We start from the raw sequence: 25,718 nt of genomic DNA, 5'->3' as shown, positions 1-25,718 counted from the left end.
AAATGGTTGGATATCAGCAGTTTCATGAGGCTCAGCCTAATAAATAATGGGGGTAGACTAAAATCATTACCTGCCCTTTACCTATCATTTTTCCTATTATTTTTTCAGCACCTGACACTAGGTATGTATTGTTCATCTTTCCCTCTAGAATATAGGCCGTGTGAGGGCAGAGACCCTATCTGCCACTTTATCCCTAACACGCACGACAGTATATGGCCCGCAGTTGCTCAGTCAGTATTTTTAGAGCAATTGAATAAACATGATCATTCGAAGGAAGAGGGAAGCTGGAATTCTTGATGAAGATCTCTGTGGTTGTCAAAGTCCATGTGTTTGGAGGTAATGACTTCAGAAAATGGTTGTACTATGCCTGTTCAGTAAAGCAGAGTACATGGGGCGCCTGGCTGGCTCAGTCAGTTGAGCATGGGACACTTGATCTCAGGGCTGTGGGTTCAAGCCCCACGTCGGGCATGGGGCCTACTTAAAAAAATAAAGCAGAGACCGAAACTCCCTATTCAGACTGATCCAGATTTATAAAGTATCATAGATGATCCTGAAAAGAAAAGTCTGACTTGGGTATTAAGCCCCAGATTAATTTGTTACTTAAATGGTGTAACTGTACACTCACATTTGCCAGATCTTTTCCTCATAAATAGTAAATGTGGATGTTTCACATACTGGCTCTTTCAAGAAAGCAATTGGGGCAGAAAGATGGAGAATAGAAAAGAGAACAGGTGTCGCATCGTGTCTGGTTTCTTTCTGTCTTAGCAGTCCTTAGCCGTGTAACCTTAAGATCTTCTGGTTTCTGTTTTCTTTCATGAGCTGTGTGGATAACCTGACTCCCTACTCTTTTCTTTCTTTTTTTTTTTTTCTTAAGATTTTATTTATTTATTCAAGAGAGAGAGAGAGGGTGAGAGAGAGCATGAGCAGAGCAGAGGGAGAGGGAGAAACAGACTCCTCACTGAGCAGGGAGCCTGATGCGGGTACTCAGTCCCAGGACCCTGGGATTATGACCAGAGCCGAAGGCAAACGTTTCACCGACTGAGCCACCCAGGCACCCCCTGACTCCTTACTCTTGCCTTGGAAGTTCAAAGTCTCTAGTAAGTGCCTTTTATGGGATGGAGCACCTCTCACCTGCCTGGTACATGGGTGCCATTATTGTGAATGTGTTGGTTGGAGGGGTCTGTAGTTAACATTATTCAGTAACAAGAGAAGAAGAGTTCTCTTAGAAGGAGGGTCCCTAAGGGAATATCATTTAGAAGAAACCTCAAATTTTATATTGATGATATATTACAATGGTAACTTTTATGATTTATCGGGCTAGATAAGATAGTAAAGCTGATTTTACCTGTTTTCGGTTTTTCTCATGTAACCGTTAGAAAACTTAAAAGTACCTTGGGTGGCTTGTGTTCTGTTGCTGTTGGACAGTGTTTCTGAACGATCCTGCCGCGGGCTGGGTCAGTTCCCCACGCTTGGGTGCGCACGTGATTTACCCTATGTGTGTCTCCTAAGAGAAGAGAATCAGCACTTTTTGCCTTATGAGTAATGGCCTTCACGTGTTGTACTAATGACAGCACATGTTGGAGGTGAACCTTGGTGTGTTCAGGCAGGCACCTGACGTGTGCTGTCCGTGCGGTCCTCAGGCACAGAATGCTCAGCTGGGGGCCGTGTTGCCGGGAGCCTGGGCAGCCGTCCAGCCAGCCGCAGCTCGGGAGTGGAACTGCAGCTCTCTGCAAAGCCACCCGGTGGAGTATAGCCTGCGGACAGGAGCCCTGGCTCCGGAGGTTTTGTCTTGGCTCCGGTTAGCCTCAGGCGCATCTCTGGCCCGGGGCCCTCTCTTCAAAGTCCGGGGTCGAGCTCCATCATCACTGAGGCTTCTTCCACCTACCCCGTCACTTCTCCAGGGACTGATCTGGAAACGCACACTTGGTTACTGTGCCACTTTGCTGCCACGCTATCTTAGAAAAAATATCCTTGTCCCAAAGGGGTCTTCAGAGGTTTAGAGGGATCTTTTTCATCTCCCTAACATAAATTTGTGATAAAGAATAAGGATGGAGGGGCACCTGCGTGGCTCAGTCGGTGAAACGTCTGCCTTCGGCTTAGGTCGTGATCTCGGGGTCCTGGGATCGAGTCACACATCAGGCTCCCTGCTCCGTGGGGAGCCTGCTTCTCCCTCTGCTTGCTGTTCCCCCTGCTTGTGCTCTCTCTCACTCTCTCAAATAAATAAAATCTTTAAAAAGAAAAAAAGAAGAATCAGGATGGAATAGTGTGGCTATTGTTACTTAATAGATGGCAGAACTTTCTCGTTTCTTTCTTTGCCCTCGGTGCCCAGTGTAGGGAAAAATACTAGGCCACCGGCCTTGCTGTGCATCCCTCAGACACCATTTAGGTCAAAGAGTGACAGGTGGCTCTGACTATACAGTTGTTTTTAAAAAACATTGGATTTCTACTCTAAAAATGGAATACCCCTTTAAAGGAGTCTGATAGGTTGGAAGTTCTTTTAAGAAAATAATTTTCTCTCCGCCATGTTCCTGCCTGTGAGAAGTTGAAAGCCTGGGCCTGAGAGAAGGGGAATCTGGGGTGTGGCTGACCTGGTGAGAGCAGGACAACAGACAGGTGGGGAGGGGAGTGGCTCCAGGTGGTTTTGGGATACGTGCAGTCGTGCATCTCTTCCTCAGACATGCAAGGAGGTGCCTTAGCTAATATTTAAAGTGAAAATAATCCTTTTGTGTTTGTGAGTAGGGCAGCTGTGGAAAGCAAAATGGACCTTGGTCTAGAATTTAAATATCAGAAATGTGGTGTTGGCTTTGTCATTTTCCCATTCCGACCGTAGAGGGATAGGTTACTTTACTCTGCCCTTGTCCTGGGTCTGGGGCTCCATGCGCGATGTTCCTCCCTAAGCAGAGTTGAAAAGAGCAGCTGGGGGCGCCTGGGTGGCACAGCGGTTAAGCGTCTGCCTTCGGCTCAGGGCGTGATCCCTGCGATCTGGGATTGAGCCCCACATCAGGCTCTTCCGCTGGGGGCCTGCTTCTTCCTCTCCCACTCCCCCTGCTAGTGTTCCCTCTCTCTCTGTCAAATAAGTAAATTAAAAAAAAAAAAAGCAGCTGATACCACAAACTTGGAGGAGGCTTGTCCACATTAAGTATCTTCTGTGCCTCATGCCTTCTGATGAATGGGGTTTGACGAATCCATTTCTTCTACCGATGGAGGTCCTTATCATCAGACCACAAGTCATTTGACCATTCAGGATCGAACCTGGTTGAGAATGGGACTTTTTCACTTCCGGATGGTCATTCCACAGTCCATCTGAACTCGGGGAAGAGTTTGTCTGACCTTTCATCTGTCCCAAGAGAGCGTTGTGAGGCTATGTATACTTTAAAAGGATCTCACAAGGGAGATGCTCCAAGATTCATAATTTGGGGGTTCTTCTTCTGTGGTACAAACCTTTGTATATGCAGCGTATGCCTGTCACCCCAAACTACTGACTCTCCAGGCCGTGCAAGGTGCACATGGGTAGAGGTTTCCAGCATTGCCACACATGACCTCTGTCCTCTTCACCATCAATCCTGATCGTTATCGTGGAGAGGAATTGAATTCGCCCTGTACCTATAAGCTATCTGGAAAGATGCCCACATTCCATTAAATTGTTTTTTAAAAAGATGCAGTTTAGTAGGACCCGTTCAGCTACGAGGGCTATTGGAACTATCTCAAGGCGTGCCCAGCGAACATACCTGTTAAGGACAAGGATGGGATTCTTACTTTCCAATAGTGGTCTTTATCAGGAATGTTTTACAGATAAGAACTTTTTTTTTTTTTCTTTTGGACAATGAGAAAAATACAACCAAGACAATGAGAAAAATACAACCAAAAAAATTAAGATGAAAAACAGCAGGGTGTGAATCCTAGCGGCAGAAGTTCTCTGCAAAATGCTGCTCACGCGTTGGCCTGGTATGCCTGAGGCCCCCGGTTAGGTTCTGCTCGAAGAATGCAGTGGGAGAAGCCCTAGCTTGGAAGTGTGAACATCCAGAATTGTTTCCTGGCTCTGCCCCCAAATTCTTTTGTCACTTCGTGTCCTCGTTGCGAGATGAGGGTGCTATGTTCTGATGTCTTGAGTGGTGATGTCCTCCCTCTCTGGAGAGTTCTGTGTTCACTGCATTAGGGAAAGTTTTGACTAAGCGTGGCTGTAATACTTGCTGGCTTATTCATCAGGAAAGTCCCACTGTAAACACAGTGGTGAGGGATTATGTCACTTTATTTCCCCCTCCCGAAGCCCTGGGCTTCCCCTCCTCCTCAATGTCATGATGTAAGATTGTTGGTACCCGCCCCTATGGAGCACTGGCCGGGAAGTTGAGGTGTGCTCTGATGTCCATTAATCACCAGTCTTTGAACTTCTGGGGCAGGGCGTGGACTTTTATCCATACTCTCAGGGGTCATGGTAAACAATTGCACAGGAAGCCCTCCCTTGGCTCTTCTCCCATTCCTCTTAGCAGCTCTTTCAAACCCTTACTGTTCTCACGGCTTCCTGCCCGTCTCCTTCACTCTTGGTTGAGAATGTCCCCTCTGTATGAGAAAACAGAAGCTGTTTGGCATAAACTGACCATGTTCCTTTCCCCTCCCTCTCACTAGTTTCTTGCATGCCTGCCCTCTGCCATCTTCCTGCCCGCACCTGTCCTAGGATCCGGGGCAGCTACTCCCATGTTCCCGGGAGTTCCCAAGTTTTGCTCCTCAACCTAGCTCTCTTATTATGGCCTTGCCTTCTATCCCTTCTCCTAACGAAACTGCTGATAAGCTCCCAGTTTTTGAGTTACTACTAAGTGCCACAAATCCCTTAATCCTGTTCACCACAAGGGTAGTTTTCCTGGGTTATAGTTGAGGAAACTTAAAACTCAAAAATATCGGTCATTTGCTAGTAAGTGGGACCTGTGGAGTTTGAATTCTGTTAGCGTCCAAAGCCTGTGACCTCACCCATCCCTCACACACACACTTCCAGCTCTGCCTCCCCCTTCAGATGCACACTGGCCACTAGATCCAGGACAGGGTCCCAAAGATACCTCACGCTTTATAATTCAAGATTAAATCATCCTCCTTGGGGGGAGCGCCTGGGTGGCTCAGTGGGTTAAGCATCTGCCTTCGGCTCAGGTCATGTTCCCGGGGTCCTGGGGTCGAGTCCCATGTTGGGCTCCCTGCTCCGTGGGGAGCCTGCTTCTCCCTCTGCCTGCCACTCCCCCTGCTTGTGCTCTCTCTCTCTGTCAAATAAATAAACTCTTTAAAAAAAAAATTTAAAAATAAAAAAATAAATGATCCCCCTTGGATGTCTTCTAACCCCACACTGTCACTCTCACCCCACCCCAGCTCCCTGTTCCCTGCTTGGAAAATCGCGAAGTTGATCACACCCTGGCGCTGCCATCTGCCCGGTGGCCGCCACCATGCCTCCATACCACCCCTGCGTAGAGTCCATCTTTGGGTCACGCCTGTGCGTGCTTTGAACCACCTTCTGTTCTCGGTGCCCACTGCCTCATCTGGTCAGTGCTTTGCTTCGCGTGCCTTCTTCTCTCCAGCGTGCCCCCTGCAAAGCCAGTTTCGAGATTACTCCCTGAAAATATAATAGAAACAAAGACATGATGAGAAAAGAGCTGGAGGGGCGCCCAGGTGGCTCAGTCCGCTGAGCGTCCGACTCTGGATCTCAGCTCAGCTCTTGATCTGGGTTGTGAGTTCAAGCCCTGCATTGAGCTCCATGCCTAGCATGGAGTCTACTTAAAAAAAAAAAAAAAAAAAAAAAAGTGCTGTAAATCAGGGCATCCACTCCTCTCTGGGAGGGCTTGCCCAGAACCTCGTCGTCGGTCAGGGTTTTTACTGAGCACTGGTTAGTACCGGCTCAGAGCTCACAGCACAGTCCAAGGGGGAGGGAGTGTCCTAACAAGCTCTTTATGTAGAAAACCTCAGCGCTTCCTGTAATTTGATGTCATTTTTTCCTAGTTACTTTTGTCATCGATGCTGATGATCTTTGACATGTACTTAAAAATATCTTGTCACCCCTGTGGTGGTTTCTTCCATTGCCTTTGTACTTAGTATCCCTGCCCGTTTCCCTCTCCCCAGTGAAATAGTAATGTTTATTATCTGGTTGCATTTGTTCTTCTGAACATGAAGTTGTTATTTCTGGATAATTTTGAAGTGAAAGAAAATATTAAGCTCTTCCCACCTGTCTGATGCTGTGAGGTCCTGGATAGTACCTATTGCTGGTAGAGATAGTTTCAACTCTTTTATTTTTTATTTTTATTTTCTTTTGAGGATTTATTTATTTTTAGAGAGAGCACGTGAGTGAGAAGAGGGGCAGGGGGAGCACATCTTCAAGCACATTTTGTGCTAAGCACGGAGGCCGATGCCGGGTTCGATCTCAGGGCCCATGAGATCATGACCTGAGCCAAAATCAAGAGTCAGACGCTTAACTGACTAAGCCACTCAGGTGCCCCTAGGACTGTTTTTAAAAGGCAGTCTGACTCAGTAAGATTTAAAATATGCATGCCTTTTCAACAGCCTTCCCTTTCGTGGTTTGTAGTCCCAAGAATGAAAGCACCAAATGGTGTTTTTCTAGACACATGTAACCAGGTTATGTGTATATTGTTTCTTGAGTGAGCAGCCTAAGGCGGTGGTGGAACGGCTGTCCTGTGGAATGTGAAGTTGTAAACAGGATTTGTTGAAGTTACGTACGTTGACCTGGAGCCATGTCCATGGTACTTCACAGTGAGGCAAAGCTGCTTCTGGAGTCCTCACTGTGTTCCCGGTGCTGCTAGTTATCACAGCACTAGGGAACAGCGGGTACATACCTTGTGGCGCCCTTGTACAGATGAGAAAACCGAGGCCCATAGAGATTGGTACTCAACACCTGTGTCAGAGCCGGCATTTTGTTCTTGTGCTGCGGCTCTGCGTGCTCCGCTCAGCAAGACCTCGTGAAAAGTAGAAAATAAGAAAAAACTGTGCATGTTCGTTAAACAGTCTTGTCTCCTCATTGGGATATAAACGTCATAGGTTTTTCTCCTTTCCTGTGGCACCATAAGCGCTCATTCGATCAGAGCAATGGTGGGATCTTAATGACATGTATGCAAATTTAGAAGTTCTCAGTTCCTTCTGTTTAAGAGAACAGATTCATTCCATGTTACAATGGGTTTCTGTTCGTGTCGTTCACATCAGAATTTCCTCTACTTTTCCCCACTGTAGTTTTAATTTTTTTTTTTTTAAGGAGAGTACAAGTGGGGTGGGGCCAGGGGTGGGGGGGAGAGGGAGAGAGAGAATCTTTTTTTTTTGTTGTTTAAAGATTTAGTTTATTTATTTGACAGAGACAGCCAGCGAGAGAGGGAACACAAGCAGGGGGAGCGGGAGAGGAAGAAGCAGGCTCACAGCAGAGGAGCCTGATGTGGGGCTCGATCCCATAACGCTGGGATCACGCCCTGAGCCGAAGGCAGACGCCTAACTGCTGTGCCACCCAGGCGCCCCCGAGAGAGAGAATCTTAAACAGACTCCACTCTCAGCTCAGAACCCAGAGGTGGGGCTCGATCTCAGGACCCTGAGACGGTGACCTGAGCTGAAATCAAGTCAGACGCTGAACGGACTGAGCCACCCAGGCGCCCCTCCCCACTGCAGTTTTAAACTCTCTTCCTCTCCCTCAGCGCCCTACCTTTCTCCTCCAGATGAGAACCCTTTGTACCCTAACTCTGTGACCCAAATCTTCTAGGATTTGACCCTTCATTTACACTCATGCTCACAACAGGGGCGCCTGGGTTGTGTTGTTGGCAGAGCGTCTGACGCTTGGTTTTGGCTCGGGTCACGATCTTAGGGTTGTGAGATCGAGCCCGGCATCGGGCTCTGCGCTCAGTGTGGAGGCTACTTGAGATTTCTCTTTCCCTCTCGCCCTTCCACTCGTGCTCACTCTGTCTGTCTCAAATAAATGAACGAATCTTTAAATAAGTAAACAAACAAACATGCTCACAATTGTGCTGTCCGTAAATACGTGTGTGCACACGCGTGGATATACACCTAGAAATTTAGAAGGCTCATTCTTAATCCTGTTGGTCTTAAAATTATGCATATTTCCTAGAATATAAATATCCTTTGGATCTAACCTGTTGGTGACTTGGCCTTACTTTTTTTTTTTTTTCCTTCTTCGCCTCTTTGTTTACCTTCTAAATTTTTAATTTAAATTGTCTGTGGTGTTCTAGTGAGTGTGAAAACTAAAATGCTGTCCAACATAGCTGTGTGTTAGAGCGTTTAAAGAGTAATACGTATTTGTCATGAGATAAAATGAAAATCGTATGGGCGGGTATATGGTAAAAAGTGAAACCCTCCTATGTTTCTGGTGGGTGTATGCCTTACTGTAGCCCTTTGAAGGGAAATTTGGTGAAATCTGTCCGTTACACTTGAAAATGTGTGAGGCCTTTGCAGTAGTTCCTTTTCTTCGTTTTTTGAGGAACGTGTACAAGGTGGCTAGCTCCTGCAGAGATATTTACTGTACCATTTTTAATGATCCATTTTCGTATAGTAACTTAAATATACTGATATATCCATGGCCTTCTCTTCGGAACTTTAAACAAGTAAATTTCTATGTGCTGATACAGAAAAGTCTTCAAGATCTATCATCATTACCTAAATCAAGCATATTGTGAGATAGTCCATATTACATACCATTTACATATTTTTCAACACAAAAAACAAATATGTTTGTGTGACTCTGTAGGAATTCTAGAAAAAGAATGGTTTGTCTTCTTCTTCTATCCTAGCTCACAACGTGCTGTCTTCCCTTTTAACCGTCTCCGCTTTCCACACGTGTAGTCAGATGCCACCCTGTTTATAACAGACATACACTCTTCCATTGTTGGCAGTGTGGTTTAGTTAAGCCGCCTTTGGAAGTGGGAACTTGGCTGTTTTCAGTTTCCTGTTTGTATTCACTGTGGTTCTGTTACCATTGGTGTGCCCCGTTATCTTTGTATTTGTGCAGACATCCCTGTGGGATAAATGGCTAGCGGAGCTCCTGGGCGTCAAGGTGGCCGTGGCAGACTTGCTACGTAGAGCGCTTCCACTCTCCCTGAGAGCTCAGGCTTTAATGAAAAGAGAGATTGGGGGCACCTGGTGGGTGGCTCAGTCAGTTGGGGGTCCGACTCTTGGTTTTGGCTCAGGTCATGATCTCAGGGTCATGGGATCGAGCCCTGCATCAGACTCCGAGTTCAGCGGGGAGTCTGCTTGAGGATTCTCTCTTTCCCTCATCCTCTGCCCCTCCCCCCTGCTCACATTCTCTCTCTCTGTCTTTGGGGTAAAGAACTAAATCTTTAAAAAAAGAGAAGAGGGTTTGGGGTGACTTTTTGTTCTCTTTTGGTTTCTTAAAAACTGAGTTCGAGTTTGTCCATGTGCATTACCACTTGGATATCTTGTAAGTGATGTGGGTGGAATCATTTCCCCAAAACCGTGCTACTTATGAGCAGCTGTCTGCCTGCTTTGCTAGCAGATTAACTGACTCATGTCCCTGCATGCTGAGGCTTGCTGGGGCCACGTGCCTCCTCAGAGAGGCGCAGTTGTGTTTGCTTCTGCTGTAGGACAAGTGTTCTCCTTGGTGCTTGCAGCTCTGCTTTTTCTCAAAGGGGAATTTTTTTTTTTTTAAGATTTTATTTATTTATTCGACAGCTAGCGAGAGAGGGAACACAAGCAGGGGGAGTGGGAGAGGAAGAAGCAGGCTCCCAGCGGAGGAGCCTGATGTGGGGCTCGATCCCATTACGCCGGGATCACGCCCCGAGCCGAAGGCAGACGCTTAACCGCTGTGCCACCCAGGCGCCCCCCAAAGGGGAATTTTTAACAAACGGCGGTCCGAGAGCCGATTCAAGAGTCTGCCGGTCAGTCTACCAGCCGATTCAACAACCTGCCAGGCTTTTCCTGGGCTTTTCCCTGTTCTGTGTGTGGAAGTGCCCAGTGTTCTGTCCTTGACAGTCTTGAACTTAACTTCTCCTCCGAGTACACAACACAGTTTTGTCTCCTTCACTCTTCCACGGGCAGTTTTTTGTTCGTGTGCACACTTAACTTCTCTTAGGATGTGTCCCTGTGTGATAGCCTCAAGCGGCTTTTTGTGTGCCTCTGACTGAGGTCCGTGCTTGTGTCAGCCCCGAGGTTGGCACATGAGAAGTACAGAAGCGGATTTTCCGTAGGTAGAAGTTGCTAGTGCCGAGGACTTGCTTCCCGGGTCTCATTCAGTCTTCACGTCGACCTTAGAAGGTGGGCAGTATTATTTACTCCCCATTTTAAATGTGAGAAAACGGATACAAACTGAGGTGCAGAGAGATCAGATTGGCTTTTCCCCGAGGCACAGAGTTAGGCAGCGAGCAGTATAAAGCCAGCCAGACCAGTCAGCCCCAGAGTCTGTTTCCCAGGGGGTCCCAGGCTAATGCGGGAGTGACATTTGCAGTCCGCTGGCCCAGCTGGGAGGCTTTGCTAATGAAGCAGGAGTTGGGGCGGACCTTCAGCCTCCTGTCTTTATTCCTGCGGAAGCCGTAACTGAGTTGACTGTATCTGAAACCACATAAGCACGTGTGTTAGTGTCCGGTTACTGCTCTAACAAAGTACAGTTGACCCCTTACGCAGCATGGGGTTAGGGCCGCTGACCCCCTGTTCAGTTGAAGATCCATGGATGACTTGACTTCCCAAAAACTTCACTGCTAATAGCCTGCTGTTGACCAGAAGCCTTACTGATAACATAAACAGTCGATTAACACTGTTTTATCTGTTACGTGCATTCTGTACTATATTGTTATGATAAAGTATGCTACAGAAAAGAAGGTGTTATTAAGAAAATCATAAGAGAAAATACATTCACATACTATACTGTATTTATAGGGAAAAAAATGTGCTCCGTCCTGCATCTCCCCCTCCCCCCACCATGATTATAAATCCCATTGCTCTTGGTCAGAATTTCATTCAGCATTAATCATGCCGTACCGTTTTATGCTGGACAGGAGTATTGCTGTTTATAGTGGTTTAAGTTTAGGTCATTAAATGTTTCATTGACTGTGCCGACACTGAAGTTCATCGTGTGGCACAGGACAGACAAGTGGGCAGGCTGTGTGAGAGGTGTTTCTCACACGCTTTTTTTCCTGGATCTTGACAGCATAGCCCTGAAATCATTAGTCTTACTGGTTACCAATATTACTAATAGTGGTGTTGGAGTTTTCATTTCTTCCCCAGGGCTGCGCCCTTTGCTTGCCCGTTCGGGGCTAGGTGTGCTGAGGCTCCGGCCTCAGCCGTAGCTTCTCCTCGGTACTGGCTCCTTGTCGGTCTCTAGCCCGGACCTTGCTTCCAAGCCGCTGGCAGGCGTCTGGACATCTTGGCTGACTTCATCCTCATGATGCCTGTACAAATGGATGGATGAACTACATTTTATGATTGGAAATAGAGAATCAAACAGATATGGCAGTTTGCTCTAAGCCCTGTAGCTAGTAGTTAAAGAGCTTTGTTTATTTTTTTTTAAGATTTTATTTATTTATTTATGGGGGGGGCAGGCAGAGGGAGAGGGAGAAGCAGGCTCCCTGCTAAGCAGAGAACCCAAAGTGGGACTCGATTCCAGGACCCCGGGATCATGACCTGAGCCCAAGGCAGATGCTTAACCGACTGAGCCACCCAGGCGCCCCTGAAGAGCTTGGTTTAAACAGAAAAATGTCAAGTGTTCCACTTGACAAAGGGAATGAACTGTAGTTAATAAGTATCGCTTATTATGATGTAACATAAAGCATGACTAGTACGTGTTTTGTCTTAAGGTAGAAGTCAGAACAAAGAGGAGCGATTGGGCAAAGAAGGGGTAGAAAGCGAAGAGAGAGGGATAGAGATAGATAAGGTGGGGGTGTTGCATGGACATTTAGGGCAGTATAGCTGCTGGAGGTTTCTGTGGCCTTGTTTTCATACTTAATCACGGTTGTAAATGGGGCTATTGCTCATACTTGACTCATGGAAGGCTGATGCCAAGCCAGAGCTGGATGGAGTGCGTGGCACCATTTTACTGGTTAGTTTTACAAAAGGAGAAAAGCCTCTGTGATGTGGGCTCGGACGGCCATTTGACCTGTTCTTCAACCCCATCTGGAATTGCTTGGGGGTTAACTTGGCCTTCCCCTAAAACACATATGACAGAGGGCTGGGAGGAGCATAGGCTGGGTTTTCATCCCTGCAGAGCACTGTGGCCCCGTTATGGAGCCTGGGGGCTGTGGTGCCAGCTAAGTGTCACTGTTTAGTGTGGGACGGGATGGAAGTAACCGATGAATTTCGGCAGGTGGACACACCAGCTGTATAAATCGAACCAGTGTATTTCTCCATGCTGGTCCCTTGCCTCCCGCTACCGGAAGTAGACGTGAATGTCCCTCCCCGGCCTTCCTCTCTGTAGGAAAGATGAAGACTCTCTTTCCTGTATTACTCATGAGTTCAAGTTGTGAACAATATAAAGGACACAGAAAGTGCTTTATTCTGAAAACTTCGCTTTATTCTGAAAACTGCAGGGTGACTTGGCTCTGGGTTAATTTTAGCCTTTCGTTTGTGGATTCAAAAATGTTTTACCAAGAAGTTGAACTAAGATTTTCGAACTAATTATGGTGGGTAGAGGAACAAACTAATTGAGGTGGCGAAGAGATTCCCCAAAGTGCAGCAGGACAAACAGCCGCTTTCTTCAGTGGGCCAAAGGCATGAAAAGATAAGGTTGGGGGTAGAGGGTGGGAATTACCCTCATTAGAGACAGGCCAGTCAAATGCAAGCTTAGGACCTTGTTTGGAACTTGAAACTAAAAAAAGCGTTTGTTAAGAAATAAAAAATAAGTTAAAAAAAATGAAAAGACATTTTTAAGGACATCCGGGAAATTTGCATCTGGTCTGTGTATTAGTCGGTATGTAGGAATTAATTTTTATCAAATGTGATCATGACATTACAGTGAAAAATCTACATATTTTGATCCAACTGAAGTAGGGGTGAAACCACAAAAGGCTGAGATTTGCAACCATGGAAAAGCTAACAGATGAAGCACGTTTGACAAAATTTGAATTGTTGAATCTAGGTAATGGATATATTTGGGGTTCACTGCACAGCCCTCTACATCTACCATGAATGAGAATTCCATAGTGACTTCTTAAGGGTTTTACCCAGCCTCCCACTCCCAAAGTTGAGTTGTACCTACAGTCCACTGTGGTTGTCCTGTCAGTCACCAGACCACACACTTGAATTCCTGTTGGAAAGCATGTTGTCACCAACCGAGAGCCAGAAAAGCCAGATATCATCCTGAAGCGGCTTTTCCAACAATCGCCTTCAGCTTGTCCAGAGCTATCGATTCTGGAGCGAGGACCAAGGTGTTGGCCTAGATACCGTGGATTCACCAGCCCCCAGAAGATGGAGTGATGGCTTTAAAAAACAAAACACAACAAAAACACCTTTTCACTTTATTTTGTAGGACCACCAAAAGGCCTCAGACCTTCTATGATGGAAGTCATTCCTGTGCCAGAGGAGTATGCCATATTCCCATGGCTGAGCCATTCTGCCCCAAAACGAGAGAGGTTCGTAGTCTTTCTGGAAGGTGCACCGTAAGGGCTTGGGGTGGCATCTAGGGTTCAATTAATTGGCTAACAGGTGGTCCCTCTTCCCCTCTCAAGCTTGCTTCTTCCGCAAGGTTTCTAGAAGGCTTTCCCTTTGTTAGTACTGTCTCCACTACTCTCAGTCACGTATAAGCTGAGTCATTCAGAGTTGCAGCCTACCTTTTTTATAGGTTTGGGTTTGCTGTCAGAATACCTTGTAAATCAGTGTAAGATAGCATATTCGTCAAGAGCGTACAGTCTGGAACCAGATTACTTGGGATCGAATCTCTGCTCTTGTGGCTTCATGGTTGTGTCTTGTTGGACAAGTTACTTAATGCCCCTGGGCCTCAGTTTCCTCGTTTGGAAAATGAAGGTGATGGTAACATGTACCTCACAGCACTGTGTGGAGGATAAATGAGTGGGTCATTATCATCTATAAAGTGCTTTGAGCTACACCTGTCAGTTATGAGGCATCCAACAACTGGTAACTGCCTTTATGAATTCAGTACTTGATAATCTATACATTGTCAGATTGGCGTCATTGGCCTTTGAGCTGAGTTTGGGTGTTACCATCCAGCCTCCTCTCCAGGATTACAGTAAAATCTTAGCACTAAGGGGGTTGCCCCTTAGGGGAAGTACCTAAGCATTTTACTCATTCAGATAGTTTTAACATATGGAAAAGTAGAAGATTTATTGCAGCTTTTGGGTTCAGCCCCACATAATTGTGTAAAAGTAGTTTCCTTAGAGTTAACAGCAGGGGCTCCTTAATCTCACGGTGGTCTCAAACAAAAATCTAGAATCTGAAGCCGGGGGTCAGGGGTATATTTCCGATATACCACTGCTTGTTGATTCTCTCTGATTTGTGTGAAAAGACGTTTTTTTATTTGTTTAAAAAAAAATGGCAGGTTAAGTTGGTGTTTGGGTATTTGGGATATATGTGTATGTGTTTCCAGGTAGTTGTCAGCAGAATATATCCAAACATTGCTGCTCGTCTTCCCTCTGAAACGCAGATCTGTCCACATAATAAATGTGCTTTCCAGGGGTAATTGGATGTATGTAAGATTCTTGTCCGTTTCAAAATGGGGGCAGCTTGGGAAGAAATAGACCAAGGAGAGAATAGGCCTGAGATCGTGTCCCACGGAGAAGACACTGAATTCAGGTACTAGCAGTAGAGGTGGGGGAAGGGAAATACCAGTGATGTACACAGAACACATGCAGGTGCGGTGGCTTGGAGATCAGCAGTAGGGGATCGTTTCCAGTAAGTTTGGCCAGGCCAAGCCAGGAGACACACACACACACACACACACACACACACACACACACCCCGCCCCGTATAAGACTAAAAGAAGGTAGGAAAGGCGGTTTAAGAAAATGGGAAATGGGGCGCCTGGGTGGCACAGCGGTTAAGCGTCTGCCTTCAGCTCAGGTCATGATCCCAATTTGGCCAAGACACACAGCTTGGTTATTCAGGATTTTCAAAGACATTTAATGAAGATGGGACTGGGCTGGCTGTAATTTAATTTAGGGGTGGGGGAGGTCGAGGTGAAGGAAGAGTGATTTAGGCCCTCGAATTTATAACTTGTACTCGAGGGGAAAGTTTTTTATTAAGCATAATCTTATTTTCAGCATATATAGTGTAAATAAACATGATATAACATCAGTTATTCATTGTCTGTGACTTGTCACGCTTCTAAATTTGGTGTTGCCAAGGCTCTTATTAAAATTCTTTCTCCCACTGCTATAGCATAATGAAAATTATTTTCCAAGAAATAGGTTAATTTGCTTATATGGTTCCGACGTGTGCAGGCTAGACTTTGGCCTAAATTGGAGCCTTTATTGACATTGAGTCATACCATTTTATATATAAAGTACCCCAGGAATCTTTGCCAGTTATTTGGCAAACAAGCGTAGAAGGTGCCAGTATTAGTAGTTGTTATAAGACTGGTTTAGCTTTTATCCAGTGTTTACAATGTGCCCGACACAATTCTGTGCTGTCTTATATGTATATGTATTACAGCACACACTGCTCTAATACAGTCTCATTATTCCCATTTTACAGATGAGAAAACGAAAACGTACAAAGATTAAGTGAATTTTTGGCAGTGCTTAAGTGGGTTAACAGTTAATTTTTTTTTAATTAAAAAGGAATTTTGAAGCATTGGCTAGAAATTAATAACCTGAGGACTAGATGCGTGTTATTAATTAGTCACTGGAAAAAGTGATCAAACTTTTAAATAATGTTTTTAAAACCCATGCATGGCCTTGCCATTAAAGTAAAATGCCGTGATAAGTTTATCCCTGGAGAGAAAAAACCAACACAGCCCCATTCTGTTTTTGTATATGTCTTTGGGAGACACCATAGGCAAGAGAGATTATGAAGACCTCACCTTCTTTCTTTCGGAGGTGAGGAGAGGGAGGGGGAGAATCTTAGGCGGGCTCCACACACAGTTCAGAGCCAGCCACAGGGCTCGAGCTCATAACCCTGAGATCATGACCTGAGCTGAAATTAAGAGTTGGATGCTTAACCAGCTGAGCCCCCCAGGCACCCTAGAAATCATTTTCTAACCAAAAAAAGCTTCTATAAAATTCTTTAGATTTTGTGTGAAAGACCAGTCAGGAGCTTGGAAACCGTTCTCAGCATGTCTTTGAGGAGATGTGAATAGGATCGGCACCTTTGCTTAGCCTGGGGGGTAAAGGCTCAGACTCAAGTCCATGTTTACAACCCAGCTTAGTCTCTTCAAGCTGTTAAGAGGTAAGTGAAATTAGGGGCGCCTGGGTGGCTCAGTCGTTAAGCGTCTGCCTTCGGCTCAGGGCTCAGGGCGTGATCCCAGGGTCCTGGGATCAAGCCCCGAGTGGGGCTCCCTGCTCAGCGGGAAGCCTGCTTCTCCCTCTCCCACTCCCCCTGCTTGTGTTCCCTCTCTCGCTGTCTCTGTCAAATAAATAAAATCTTTAAAAAAAAAAAAAAAGTAAGTGAAATTAAAGTACATAAACAAATGCCTGGTGTAGAGGAAAAGCACATTGTTTGCTCTTGTGGCTGTAAGCTGTGTGTGCTGGGGGCTGGGGGAACAGGGTTATCTGAGGGGCGAGGATCTAGGAAACACCCTTCCGTGATCTTCCAGACTCTGTCTGAGGGCCTCCACGTACTAGCCATTTAGAGTAAAAATCTTTTTTTTTTTTTTTAAAGATTTTATTTATTTATTTGACAGAGAGAGATAGCCAGCGAGAGAGGGAACACAAGCAGGGGGAGTGGGAGAGGAAGAAGCAGGCTTCCAGCAGAGGAGCCTGATGTGGGGCTCGATCCCATAACGCCGGGATCACGCCCTGAGCCGAAGGCAGACGCCCCACGCGCCCCTAGAGTAAAAATCTTTAAGAATTAACTTCTCAGACATCAGGGAAAAACACAAAAACACAAAATAGTAAGCTCTTAGGTTTGTATGTTTTGAGTTTGTGGTTCTTGTTTTCTAGGTCCTCATAGAGACTGCTAAAAAGTTAGGACTCCGCTGCCACTCAAAAGGGACAATGGTCACAATCGAGGGGCCTCGTTTTAGCTCCCGGGCAGAAAGCTTCATGTTCCGCACCTGGGGAGCAGATGTTATCAACATGACCACAGTTCCAGAGGTGGTTCTCGCTAAGGAGGCTGGGATTTGCTACGCTAGTATCGCCATGGCAACAGATTATGACTGCTGGAAGGAGCATGAGGAAGCGGTAGGTGGGATTCTCTTCCCAACGTGTGTGGCCTGGGTTTCCAGGCCCCATGGGAGCCGCTGAGGGGGTGTCTTCACCACCTGTTCTACTGTATTAGTTCCAGAAAGGGCCTTTCTGCCAGGTGTTAAAGTCAGCTGTCTATATATGGTCGGGTATTTTGTTCATACTTCTTGTTGGAAGAGACAAAGATCTCCACAGAGAAGAAAAAGACACTTTTATGCACGGATAAACAGCGCATGATGGACGTGTAGGTGTGATGGGAATCATACTGAGACTTGGGCCTTATTTTAAGGATGAAAGTGTGTTTGGGTTATAATTTCCTTATCCTGTGCTACTGGTTATTATGTGTGTTTTCAAAGGGAAGACCTGTTACCTCTGCCTGGTAAGAGGACTCTGTTCATATCTGTCCGTCTCACCTCCCGTGACTGCATCATGTTGCTGTAGGACTATGACAGCAGACAGACAAGCCTGCGAGGAGCCAACATTCTGAGGCTTTTGGGGGGTGAGGGGGAAGCGCAGAGATTAAGCCGACCAGTGTGTAAGAAAGCTCAGGGTTATAAAGAAGTGTGGTGAGAAGCACCTGGCCTGCTGACCCAACCAAATATTCGAAGTCTGGGAAGCCTTCCTGGTGGAAGAGTGGTGGGAAAGACAGGCACACTTGGGTGGGTGGAGGCAGCACAGCGTAGACTATATGTATTTCAGAGGGGAGGCCAGTGAGGGGTTCTGGGCAGGAAAGATAGCAAGGTCCAGCTGGTATGTGAAGACACTGGACCGTGTCAGTCAGGCTTCCAAAATAAATATGCTCAGCGTGGAAAACTTCAAACATTGGGAAAAGGAGGGAGGCTAATATAATGAAGCCCCAGTTACCCATCATGCAGCTGTACCAGCACGGCCAGTCTTGTGTCCTATATACGTGCCTACTCACTTCTTTCTCCCCTGCCCTCATTATTTTGAAGTAAATATTTTTCCAGAAGGCCTTTTTTTTAAAAAAAAAAAAAAAAAGATAATAACAAAATAACTACAATACCACTATTGTACCAAAAAAATATTGGTATTAATTCCTTTGTGTAACCAAATATCCAGACTGTTTACATTTTCCTTCTTGTCTCATATAACTGTTCAGATCAGGGTCCCTTATGATCCACACATTGCATTTGAATGATCTGCCTCTTACATCTCTTGTAATCTAATATTCCCCTGTCTTTTCACTCCTTGCATTTCACTTGAAGAAACCAGATCATTTGTCTTGTCCCCCATCTCATTTTTAAAATAGAGGAGGAGGGCGGTGCCTGAGTGGCTCAGTCAGTTGAGCATCTGACTCTTAGTTTCAGCTCAGGTCATGATCTCAGGGTCGTGGGATGGAGCCCCATGTCAGGCTCCCCGCTCAGCAGGGAGTCTGCTGGAAATCTCTCTCTCCCTCTCCCTCTGCTCCTCCCCCCATTCTCTCTCTCTCTCTCAAATAAATAAATAAAAATCTTTAAAAAATAAAATAGAGAAAGGGACAAAATTACAGGCAAGGGGTTTTGAAGTAAAGAGCAAGTGCAGGGTGTTGTGAGCACATTTATGGGAGGTGACCTCTTCTCCAAGATGGCCCTTCCCACCATCTCCGAGCTGCTTGTTGCATTGTCCATTTTCATGTAAAACAGCGAGCTCTCCTTGCTGTCAGTCCATCTATGTATATGGAGTTTGGGTTGTACTTGAACACGGGTTCTTTGTTTTGCATGCATACCTTTCCCGACTCCTCAGTGTAATAACCCGTTGCTGACTACTCGGGTATTTTGTGTAAGAAACTTCCAGATCCTGACACAGCATAATCTCTGACTTGGCAGCTCTGGTCACCCAAGGGCCAGCTCGGCCTCATGGAGTTGAGAAGCTGTTTCCAGTTAGCAGGAGGTTCCAGCCTCTGCCACTCCCTGAGAGCAGGTTGCTTCCTGCCTGTGGCTTTCTGCTCAGTCTGGTAACATCTGTCTCTGCAGAGCACATGGTGCTTTCCTCTACTACGGGAGGTTGGGAAAGCAGTCGGTTGGAGCCACTTGAGTTGAAAGCAGAGAAGCTAAGCCGAGTGTAAGTGGGAAGGCATGAAGGCAGAGAACGCTAAATGCCACAAGAAAAGCACAGACTGAGATCGTGTCATCCACCAGCCCTGTGTGTCTCTGTGCTGTAAACCAGATGTGCGGCTTGGCATGGTACCAAGATCTGCGAGTTGCCTACACCCACCTTCAAATTCCTGTTGCTCCATTTACTTGTAACACTGGGCAAGCAAGTTCTTTGATCCATTTACTCTTCTGTGGGGTGGAGCCAGAGGTGAGGGGTTGGAGGTTGTTGGCTTACAGTTCTGACCTTGCAGGATTTCTGAGAGAATGAAACCAAATCATAGATGTAGAGTGGCCCCCATAGTGTGGGCTCCCGAGACGGTGGGCCTCCCAGGGCAGCTCTGATGGAGGGCGGTGCTGCAGAAATGTTTGGGAAGAAAACTTGACGTTCGAGCTGGACGTTCATCAGAGGGTTAGATTTTATTGTGAGGAGCCTAGTAGAACGGGCATTTTGGGTGGGGCCCCACAGCAGGAACAAGACAAGAAAAGAGAGATCAGAGTTTGTATAGAAATACAGTCAAAGGAAGGGGTGTCTGGGGGGCTTAGTGGGTTAAGCATCTGCCTTCAGCTCGGGTCATGATCTCAGGGTCCTGGGATCGAGGCCCACATGGGGCTCTCTGCTTAGCGGGGAGTCTGTGTGTCTGTGTCTCCCTCTCCTACCCCTCCCCACCACTCCTGCCCTCTCTCTCTTGCTCTCAAATAAATAAATAAAATCTTAAAAAAAAAAAAAGAAAAGAAATAACAAAGGAAAAGTATAAGGAAAAAGAGTAAATACAAGGTAAATTTCTTGGATGCTTCACGAGCCTTCATCGGAAGACTGCTTAAAGCATGCCTCCGCGTGTACCTGGCAGCGCCGAGCGGGTCACTGCCTTGTACCCCCACAGGGATGGGACTGCCATCTGCACCAGTGCTCGTCAGTTTTTTCTAAGCACGCCTCAGTGTTTGTGGGACGGATCTGGACTTATATAACTCCAGGAGATAGAAGGGTATAATCTTTGTGCCCCTGAACTTCAAATACCCTCTAAATATACTGAGGTGTGACAAGTACTCCACCTCTGATCATTCATTTCACATTCACAACTTTTTTCAATGTCCTTGTGAAGCAGTTTCAGTCATATACAAAAGTCGACGGCAGTGTGAGCTTTTGTAAATCAACATCCAGCTTCGATTATAAACATACCAGCTTAGGGCAATTGTATTTCCTCTAGACTCTGATCCGTAATTTTATCCATAAACATCTAACATAACCACATTGTCGTTGTCCCATTCCAACAGTAATTCCTTAATATATCGAAGCATAGTTCATGTTTCTAGCTATCTCAAATATCACAATTTTGTACTGCCAGGGGTTCTGAAAAGAAACTAGGTCATCTGTCCCGTAGAGTTTCCCACAGGAAACTTTCTGGATCACTGAAATCCTCCCCTTGGGGTAGTTTGACAGATTTCTCTGTCCTCTGTATTTTCTGTCAATTGACAGCTGGTTCCAGAGATTTGATCCAATTCAGATGTCAAAACTAGTGTTTCGTGGGGCGCCTGGGTGGCACAGCGGTTAAGCGTCTGCCTTCGGCTCAGGGCGTGATCCCGGCGTTGTGGGATCGAGCCCCACATCAGGCTCCTCCGCTGTGAGCCTGCTTCTTCCTCTCCCACTCCCCTGCTGTGTTCCCTCTCTCGCTGGCTGTCTCTGTCATATAAATAAATAAAATCTTAAAAAAACAAACAAACAAAAACCTAGTGTTTCGTTTTCCTGTCAGGAAACTCATTAAAATGGATTGTTTGGTTTGGGATTTTGTTGTTGTTCTCTGATGTTAGCCGCCCATCCATTAATGCACTGGGAGCTGTAGAAATGATGGTACTCTGATGTCAGCATTTCTCTTTATTAACGCGAAGACTTCTCTCAAGAGCAATGTGCTTATCTTGTGATTCGTCAGCCAGTGGAGCAACAATTTTAAGACTGGAATCCATTTTACCATGGACGTGAGGAGAATTAGCCACATCTTTCCAGACCATGCTAACACGTTATACATCTGAGATAGTTTCTCAGACATTATATTGAAAACAAGCAGTGCTTTTCAGAGATTGTCACTGGGTTTCTCCATGGCCTGCCCCCTGGGACCAAGCCTGCCTTGAAAAATGCAGGGCTGGTGCTCGGGGGATTGGAATTGGAGTAAACGGACTTTACGGATCAGGTAGGAGGAGCTCAGGAAAATGTTCTGCGGAGGGCAGTGGGATTGTAAATTGCTAGTAACATCCTGTGCTGTTGTTTCTCTAGGTTTCGGTGGACCGGGTCTTAAAGACCCTGAAAGAAAATGCCAATAAAGCCAAAAGTTTACTCCTCACTGCCATACCTCAGATAGGGTCCATGGAATGGTCAGAAACCCTGCATAACCTGAAGGTAAGTGCCCTCAGCCATCTGCAGTAGATACTTGCGTGGACCAGCAGCAGCCTTCTTCTCTTACTTGCATTTCACCCTTGGTCCAGCTCGTCGTTTTATATTTTATAACTAGTCTAGAAGTTCTCTACAAGTTTTCATGCTCTTTACCACCGTACTAACCATTGTGAAATTGAGTCGTTCTTTATTTTGGCGAGTAGTGCACGACTGTTGAAAGTTGAGGTGGTGAGAGTTTTAGGATCTTGTCTGCCAGGCTCTTAACACTGTCATGCTTTGCAGGGTATCCCTAAGTCATACTTCAGAAGGTTAAAGTGCTTGTTCTGTACATGGCTTACATTGCTAACAAAGCTGTTTGCTCTTTGGCAGACCTGGGCAAAGTGCTGGCAGCCTTTAAAGCCAACACACTAATAGCAATTCCAGAACAGTGCCAAGGGATATCTACTTAGGGTTGATGTTGTATCAGACTAAGACAGTGATTAAGATAAACACGGGGTAGGTTGTAGATTGGTAGCTTTTCAACTCTAGTATTAATTCCCAGAATATAATTTAAACTGAGTACGAAGTTCAGAGACGCCTGATTTTTATTTGGACAGTTCATGACTCTCTTGATTAACCACATTAGATAAGGAGTTGCCTCCAGTCAATTGGATATTACATTCCCGTAGTATCCAGAGAAGGTAGCTAGCTGTGGTAAGGTCTAGAACACACCTACACTCTTGGGTCTTATGACAAGTGGTTGAGAGAGGATTTGAAAAGTTGATAAAAGCCCTCCCTACCTGAACTGCTACCACCAAGGAGCCCTGGAACGAGAGCCACAATTTTAGTGTGATGGAGACACTGTGGGGTGGCCAGTGATCGACAGCTGCTGGGCATTGAGGAGCCATGATGTTAGTGGATACCCAGTGCATGGTGGAAGCACTCCGGCACAGCCGATTTCAAGCTATCGGTACAAAACCGCTGATGGACACACAGAGCCGGTTCTTGTAAGCACATGCAGCAGGCTGCAATACTCACCCCTGTAACAAGGTGTCTCTCAGCCCTACGCACTGGCAAAGTCAGGAATATTGGAACTTGTATTCCATTTTTTCCCACTAGACGTTGAGTTCATAAGGGACAGGAAACACATGTGTTGGTTTCAACCTCTATACCTGGGAGCTAAATGTTGTTTAATGAGTACATGATAGTCCTTCTTTCCCCCATGAAGTGTTTCATCGTAATTGAAGTACAGGCGAGCCTTATTGTAATAATGAAGTAAGGGGAAACCAGTTAATTTCTAAGAATTGAGGAAAGTCAGTTTAAACTGGAAACTGTTAGATGTTCCCTGAGTGCAGGGCAGTAGGAACAGCATGATGTTGCTTGTCTAAGCGAGCACGCTATTGATTATGGGAAATATGACTCATACTTTTGCTGCTACAGAGGCTGATGTCACCTGCAACATGTGACGGGTTGTTGTTTTTTTAGGTTTTTCAGCTGACCCCATTTTGACCATAGTCTTTTGAATTTGAAGATAATTTCTCAAGCAATAAATTTATTTCAGTTTCCTTTTTAAGCAAAAAAATGCTTGGATGGTAGAAATCCATGTTCTCCTTTCCTTCTGTGAAGTTTCTGAAAGTGTGTAAAAATAGTGTGTTTCTGTATGTATGCATTTTTAAAGAGGGTTAGTATGTGCATCTTTCATCAGCTTCTCAGGTATATATGATCCCAAGAAAGAAAATGAAGAATTGCCGCTCTAGACAATACTGAGAATCGTGGCCTCCATTCTGTCGCATTAAGGAACACCCTGGTAATAACCCCTCCTTATTCTGGGGTATTCTGGGGTAGCGTGTTCAGTCCCCTCTATGCTGAAATGTGTATCATCCATTTACTCATTCATTCCAAGAACAGAGTGAGTCCCGCTATATGGCCAGCTGTGGTTTACAAAGATACATAAGATTTGCCGTGATGAAGGAGATCCTTTTATGTTTAGAGATACTAATGTACTCAAATTTCAAGGATTTTTCCCAGTGGGATCAGGTGAATGACAGAGGTTGATTTACGTTAATCCAGGCTGGAGGTTGGCGTATAAAACATATCCTAGTGGATGTTCAGGTGAACAGCCCTCTTGAGATAAGCACAACTCACTTTACAGGAAAGCAGAGAGAGGAGCTAAGAGTTAGGGGCTATGTGGGGCGCCTGGGTGGCTCAGTCCTTAAGCGTCCGCCTTCGGCTCAGGTCGTGATCCCAGGATCAAGCCCTGCATCGGGCTCCCTGCTTGGTGGGAAGCCTGCTTCTCCCTCTCCCACTCCCCCTGCTTGTGTTCCCTCTCTCGCTGTCGCTCTCTCTCTGTCAAATAAATAAAATCTTTAAAAAAAAAAAAGAGTTAGGGGCTATGTCTCAAGTCCCACATCTGGTTGGTTGTTTTTAAGGTTTGGTGAACATGAGAATTTCCTGGGGAGTTTATTGAAAGTGAATACCGTGAGTCCTCAGTCTCTGAAATCAAAATCTGGTTTTTAATAAGTACTCCTGGTGATTATCCTGGTCTTCAGAATCACTACCTACAGCAAGTGTTTGGTTAACTGTGATCTGTGCCTGTTTTCTTCCTTTTAGAATATGGCCCAGTTTTCTGTTTTATTACCAAGACATTAAACGACCACGGCTGCCTAGGAGACAAGAAGACTTTCTATTTCCAGCCATTCGAGAAATTTCAGCTTAACTTGGAAAAAACATGGAAAAGACACGCTGCTCTCATGCCCTTGTCTGCTAAGGAAGACCATGATAAGACAAGAAGACATGCACGTATCAGAGATGCCTTCTAGAAGGCTTAGTAGACTGCTTCAGAAAACGACCAGTAAACATGTGGAAAAATTCTGACACTTTAGAAAAAAAGATAAGACCCCATTTACCCTTCCCCCAGTAAATTTGTAATAATAAGGGGTGGGAGGTAACATCCATTTTCCTATGTTACCAAGGAAATATGAAGAAGAAATGGGAATTCTTAGGCTATTTATTGGTATGACTATAAATTCGTACAATCTGTTTGGAGGGCAGTTTGGTAAAACGTGTCGAAGGCTTAAAAATACTTCTACCCTTTGTACTGGTTCCTAGGAATTTATCTTTAAAAAATTATCAGAGATACAAATTATGTATAAGGAAGGACGTCTTATATACCATTAGTTATAACAGTAAATATTCAGAACAGCTGAAGATCATGTGTTCACGTAATATTTCATGTCCTACAGAAACGGTTGCTCTATAGTATGAAATGAAAAAAGGATAGGTGCACACATTGGCATTGCTAATTTTGTTTTAAAGTTCTACATTAATGTACCAAAAGGCCAGAAATGGATATACAATCTTTTACTGTATTTGGGGTTGGGACACGGAATCATTGTAATTTTCTTTATATTTTTCTGTGTCTTCACATTTTTCTACAATGAATATAATCAAATAATAAAGTTGTCTTAAAAATAAAAAGATTCAGTTCTTGAACACATACTGGTGTGAAGCAAATTTAAGATAGTAATTCTGAGGGGCACCTGGGTGGCTCAGTCGTCAGGCGTCTGCCTTCGGCTCAGGGCGTGATCCCGGCGTTGTGGGATCGAGCCCCACGTCAGGCTCTTCCACTGGGAGCCTGCTTCTTCCTCTCCCACTCCCCCTGCTTGTGTTCCCTCTCTCGCTGGCTGTCTCTCTCTCTGTTAAATAAATAAATAAGATCTTAAAAAAAAAAAAAAAAGATAGTAATTCTAAGAGGAGTTCTGAGTTCCGTCTTTGCTTTAGAAAAGAGGACCATTAGTAACTGTACAGTGAGAACAATGCTTGGGCCTGCAACAGCTTGAGAAGAGCTGGTGTCTAATCCTCAGAGGGTCTGGAACTCTGTAAGAGACTATAGACACACATGCTAGTGTGTCAGGTGTTTTTAAAATGAATATTTGACCTTTGTTTCTACTTCTTATGAGTTGATGGATTATTTTACATGAGTTA

At 45.4% G+C, this 25,718-nt stretch overlaps 1 protein-coding gene across 2 annotated transcripts in view; it reads left to right on the top strand.

Moving 5' to 3' along the window:
* The window catches only part of MTAP (methylthioadenosine phosphorylase), a 42,141-nt gene extending 16,911 nt beyond the window's left edge, over nt 1-25,230 (top strand). For both annotated transcript variants that reach the window (XM_045780389.2, XM_087869612.1), the window contains exons 5-8: nt 13,451-13,553; nt 17,037-17,276; nt 21,639-21,761; nt 24,345-25,230. In XM_045780389.2, the coding sequence (XP_045636345.1) occupies nt 13,451-13,553; nt 17,037-17,276; nt 21,639-21,761; nt 24,345-24,383 (505 nt within the window). In that variant the 3' untranslated portion in view covers nt 24,384-25,230. The remainder of the gene's footprint in view (nt 1-13,450; nt 13,554-17,036; nt 17,277-21,638; nt 21,762-24,344) is intronic.
* Nucleotides 25,231-25,718: the final 488 nt, after the last annotated feature.

Source organism: Ursus americanus, chromosome 18 (genome assembly GCF_024610735.1).
Source record: "Ursus americanus isolate L20-20 chromosome 18, mUrsAme1.1.p, whole genome shotgun sequence".
Lineage (NCBI taxonomy): Eukaryota > Metazoa > Chordata > Mammalia > Carnivora > Ursidae > Ursus > Ursus americanus.
This window is presented reverse-complemented; position numbering and strand designations above follow the sequence as displayed.